Genomic DNA, 3,390 nt, shown 5'->3' on the forward strand with positions numbered 1-3,390 from the left:
ATTCGTCAGAATTTCCAGAGACAGGGTCTCTACTGGGCAAGTAGAAAAATAGAGAATTTTACTACTTTGAAAAGGCAGCTATGACAAGTGTATGCCGAGAAAAGCGCCCCTGGGACTCGAGGGAGCACAGGGATCAGTCTGGGGGTGTCTCCCCACGCCACTAGCAGGCCCAGTCCTGGAACCGGAAGCAGTCGCTGGCAATCTTCCACACCGTGTTGCTGGGCGAGGCCTGGGCTGTCAGGATGAAGTTCTGGTTGAAGTCCCGCTGTTTGTTGCCCTCAAACTTCACTGTCCCACAGATCACCACAAGGACCGTGGTCTGGCTCGGGGTGGCTTCATCGTGAACGGGCTGGCAGTCTACCACGTTGATTTGGAACTCACTGGAAGGCAGCATCTCAAAAAACTCACTCAAGGATTCTTGTCCCGAAACGGCGTTGCCGTTCCACACCAAGGTGGCCGTGCCCATGTACAGGCGGGACAGCAGCCGCCGCCTCTTGTCCATGGTGGTGTAGTACACGTTCACGAACTCCTCAGCGGCACGGCAGGCCTGGTCCACGTAGGTCTTGAAGTCCACAGACGCCATCTCTGGCCCTGCTGAGGAAGGCCTCCACCCAGGTGCTTCCTGTACCTGGGGGAGCCGGGCTGTGGGGCAGGAAGGTGAAAGAGACCCTGTGTGAATGCCACTGCCCATCCTGCCGGACAAATGAATATCCTCCTCCTCTGGTGGTGGCAGAACAACTACACATGGTGGAGAGATGATTCTAGGCACACACTGTTGCTGACGCCTGGTCTGACTAGGCCTCAGTTCACTCACTTTAAACGGGACCATCCCCAGCTGTGCATAACTGCAGTGTTGGATGAAAAGAAGCCGTGTACACCACGTGCTTAGTTAAAAAGTCTAAGACCTGCATGGTCCGCAGTGGTAGCAATTACTATAAATTTTAACGTGTTTCGTTTTATAAGCTGTAGTACAACTGATAGTGGAAGGCCGCTTTTTCCTGGAAGCATGGAACAGCTGTGACTGCCCTAGAGAAGCGGGTAAAGGGACTTTCCTGGAGGTCCAGCGGTTAGGGCTCCAAGCTTCCACTGCAGGGGGCACAGGTTCAATCCCTGGTCGGGGAACTAAAATCCCACATGCCGCGCGGTGCGGCAAAAAAAAAAAAAAAGAAAAAAAATTAGAGAAGCGGGTAAAGACGCTGCACCCTGAGGAAGGGAACAGTGGCCCAACAAAGGCCAATCAGTTTATCCTCAGCTCACCTACAGGGTCTGTGAGGGAGGAGGCAGGTTTCCTAAGAGGGTAAGAGAACAAATGCCACGAGGACAGGATGGGACCAACATGGTGACTACAGCCCTCATGACGGGCTCTAAGAAGCTAAGCTGGTGCTGACTGGAATGAGAAGCTAAGCCGGTGCCGAGCTCCTGGGAACGCAGGGGAGCCCCGTGAGCCGAGGAAAGACTGGCCAGATGGAAGAAATTCTATGGGGTGCGGGGTGGTGGCAGCAAGTTAGAATTTCAACTGTAGGGGAAATGTCACATTTCCTTAAAAACAGGTCCAAAAGCACAAGGAAAAATTATTATGACCTTTTTTCAGGGTATGGTACAACTATTACAGCTGTATTCATTTTTGCACGATTAAAATATTTCACTAAACAAAAATCCAACAGAGGACAACATTACTAAAATAGTGGATGGGTTTAGATTTACAAACTTAAATACCGAATATTTTTTTAAATTTCAACAAACTTAAAAAAAAAAAAAATCATCTAATGAAAGAGATAAAAGATCCCAGGCAGGGTTGGGAAGGAGTCAGGCACTATTAAGGGTGGAGGAAGGTGTAGGCCTGAGCCTCCAGGAGAGAACCAGCCAGGCTGGGCGGGAGCTCCCACCTAAAAAGCAGCGCTGGGTGCCGAGCGCTGATGCGGGGTCCTGCCACTCCCTCGGGGACCTCAAGTCCAGCCTCGCAAACACTCACTCCAAGCTCCTATTTCCTAGTGCTTTACATTCGTACACCACGTCCTTTAATTGTCACCGAGAACGGATGAGGGTGTTACTGTAACAACTTCGCTAATGAGAAAAGAAAACTTACGTGTGGATGGAGGTCACACCCCTGATCTGTCACTACAAGAACTTGTTGCCGGGACGACGCGGTCCTCTCACTGGCTCCTGCCCTTCTGGGGTCCAGTCTGGGGCTCAAGGTTCCGGGACAGCCAGTTTGTCATTTCCGCCTGCGGGCCCGTCTCCCTCGCTGGACTCCCCATCAACCGGCGTCCACGCGATTCCCCAGCACCTCGGGCCTCCGCCTCCCGAACGCAGCTCAACCAGCTGCCCGCCCGGGCGTCCGCAGGGAGGGAGGTCGTTCCTGCGGGGCTGCGACCGGCCCAAGACCCGCTGCGGCACCAGCCGGCATCCCCACCACGCGGGGGCGGGGGGGGCACCTACCTGCGCTGGGGAGTACCGACCTACGCGAGGGTCACCTACTTGAGCAGGGGGCACTTACCTGCAAGGGGTCACCTACCTGAGCAGAGATCACCTACCTGCGCTGGGAGGGGATCACTTAACTGAGTCAGGGGCACCTACCTGCGGGGGTCACCTACCTACGCGGGGGTCATCCATCTGCGCGGGGGTCACCTACTGGAGCAGGGGGCACTCACCTGCACGGGGTTACCTACCTGCCCGGAGGGCACCTACCTGCGCTGGGTGGGGGTCACCTACCTGAGTGGGGGGCACCGACCTGCGTGGGGCACCTACCTGCGCGGGAGTGACAGCGGGGCGGCGGCCCTAGTCAGCACCGGACAGCGTGGGCCTCAGTCAGCCGGGTAGGCGTGGGCGAAACGACCCGGGTCGGCGCAGCTCGGCGTGGGCGGCTCCGGTCACGCGGGCCGCGGCACAACGGACTTTTGGGCCGGACCCGCCGAGGCTCCGCGCTCCTCCGCTGCTCGCCCGAGGCGGCCCAGGAAGAGCCGCCTCCAACGAACCCCTTGCTCCCAGCAACCGCCTGGTCCGGTCGGCGCCTCCGCAGGTTCCCGCGCGCTGCCCCCGAGTCCGCGCAGACGCGAGTGCCCGGCCTCCGCCTCCTCCCCGTGACGGGCAGCTGTGCCAGCCAGTGGGACGGCGGACCGCAGGCTAGCCCCGCCCAGGTGTGGCAGAGGCGAGACGGCTTCCGGGAGAGACGCTTTCCCAGAAGACCACGGAAATCCGTGCTCGAGTCTTCATTGGTCAATCTGGGTCACAGACTCCGGCCCGACGTTAGGTGGGGCCTCTGATTGGACGAAGCTTCGCAAGTCCCGTCCCCGACTCTCGGGGCGAGGCTGTCTCGCGGCTGCGCGAAAGCCGCTGGGCATGAGAAGTTTATTGATGCCGCCGCGTTTTCAGGGTGTGTTTGTTCCCCCC

The 3,390-nt window shown here is 57.8% G+C and overlaps 1 protein-coding gene across 1 annotated transcript; it reads right to left on the reverse strand.

Moving 5' to 3' along the window:
• On the reverse strand, positions 1-645 carry NXT1 (nuclear transport factor 2 like export factor 1). Its single transcript, XM_007457681.1, has one exon. It carries the CDS (start codon positions 581-583, stop codon positions 161-163), a length of 423 nt encoding a protein of 140 aa, XP_007457743.1. The 5' UTR covers positions 584-645; the 3' UTR covers positions 1-160.
• Between the last annotated feature and the right edge of the window lie 2,745 nt (positions 646-3,390).

This window comes from Lipotes vexillifer, unplaced genomic scaffold (genome assembly GCF_000442215.2).
Source record: "Lipotes vexillifer unplaced genomic scaffold, Lipotes_vexillifer_v1.1 scaffold2532, whole genome shotgun sequence".
In the NCBI taxonomy this organism is placed as follows: Eukaryota; Metazoa; Chordata; class Mammalia; order Artiodactyla; family Lipotidae; genus Lipotes; species Lipotes vexillifer.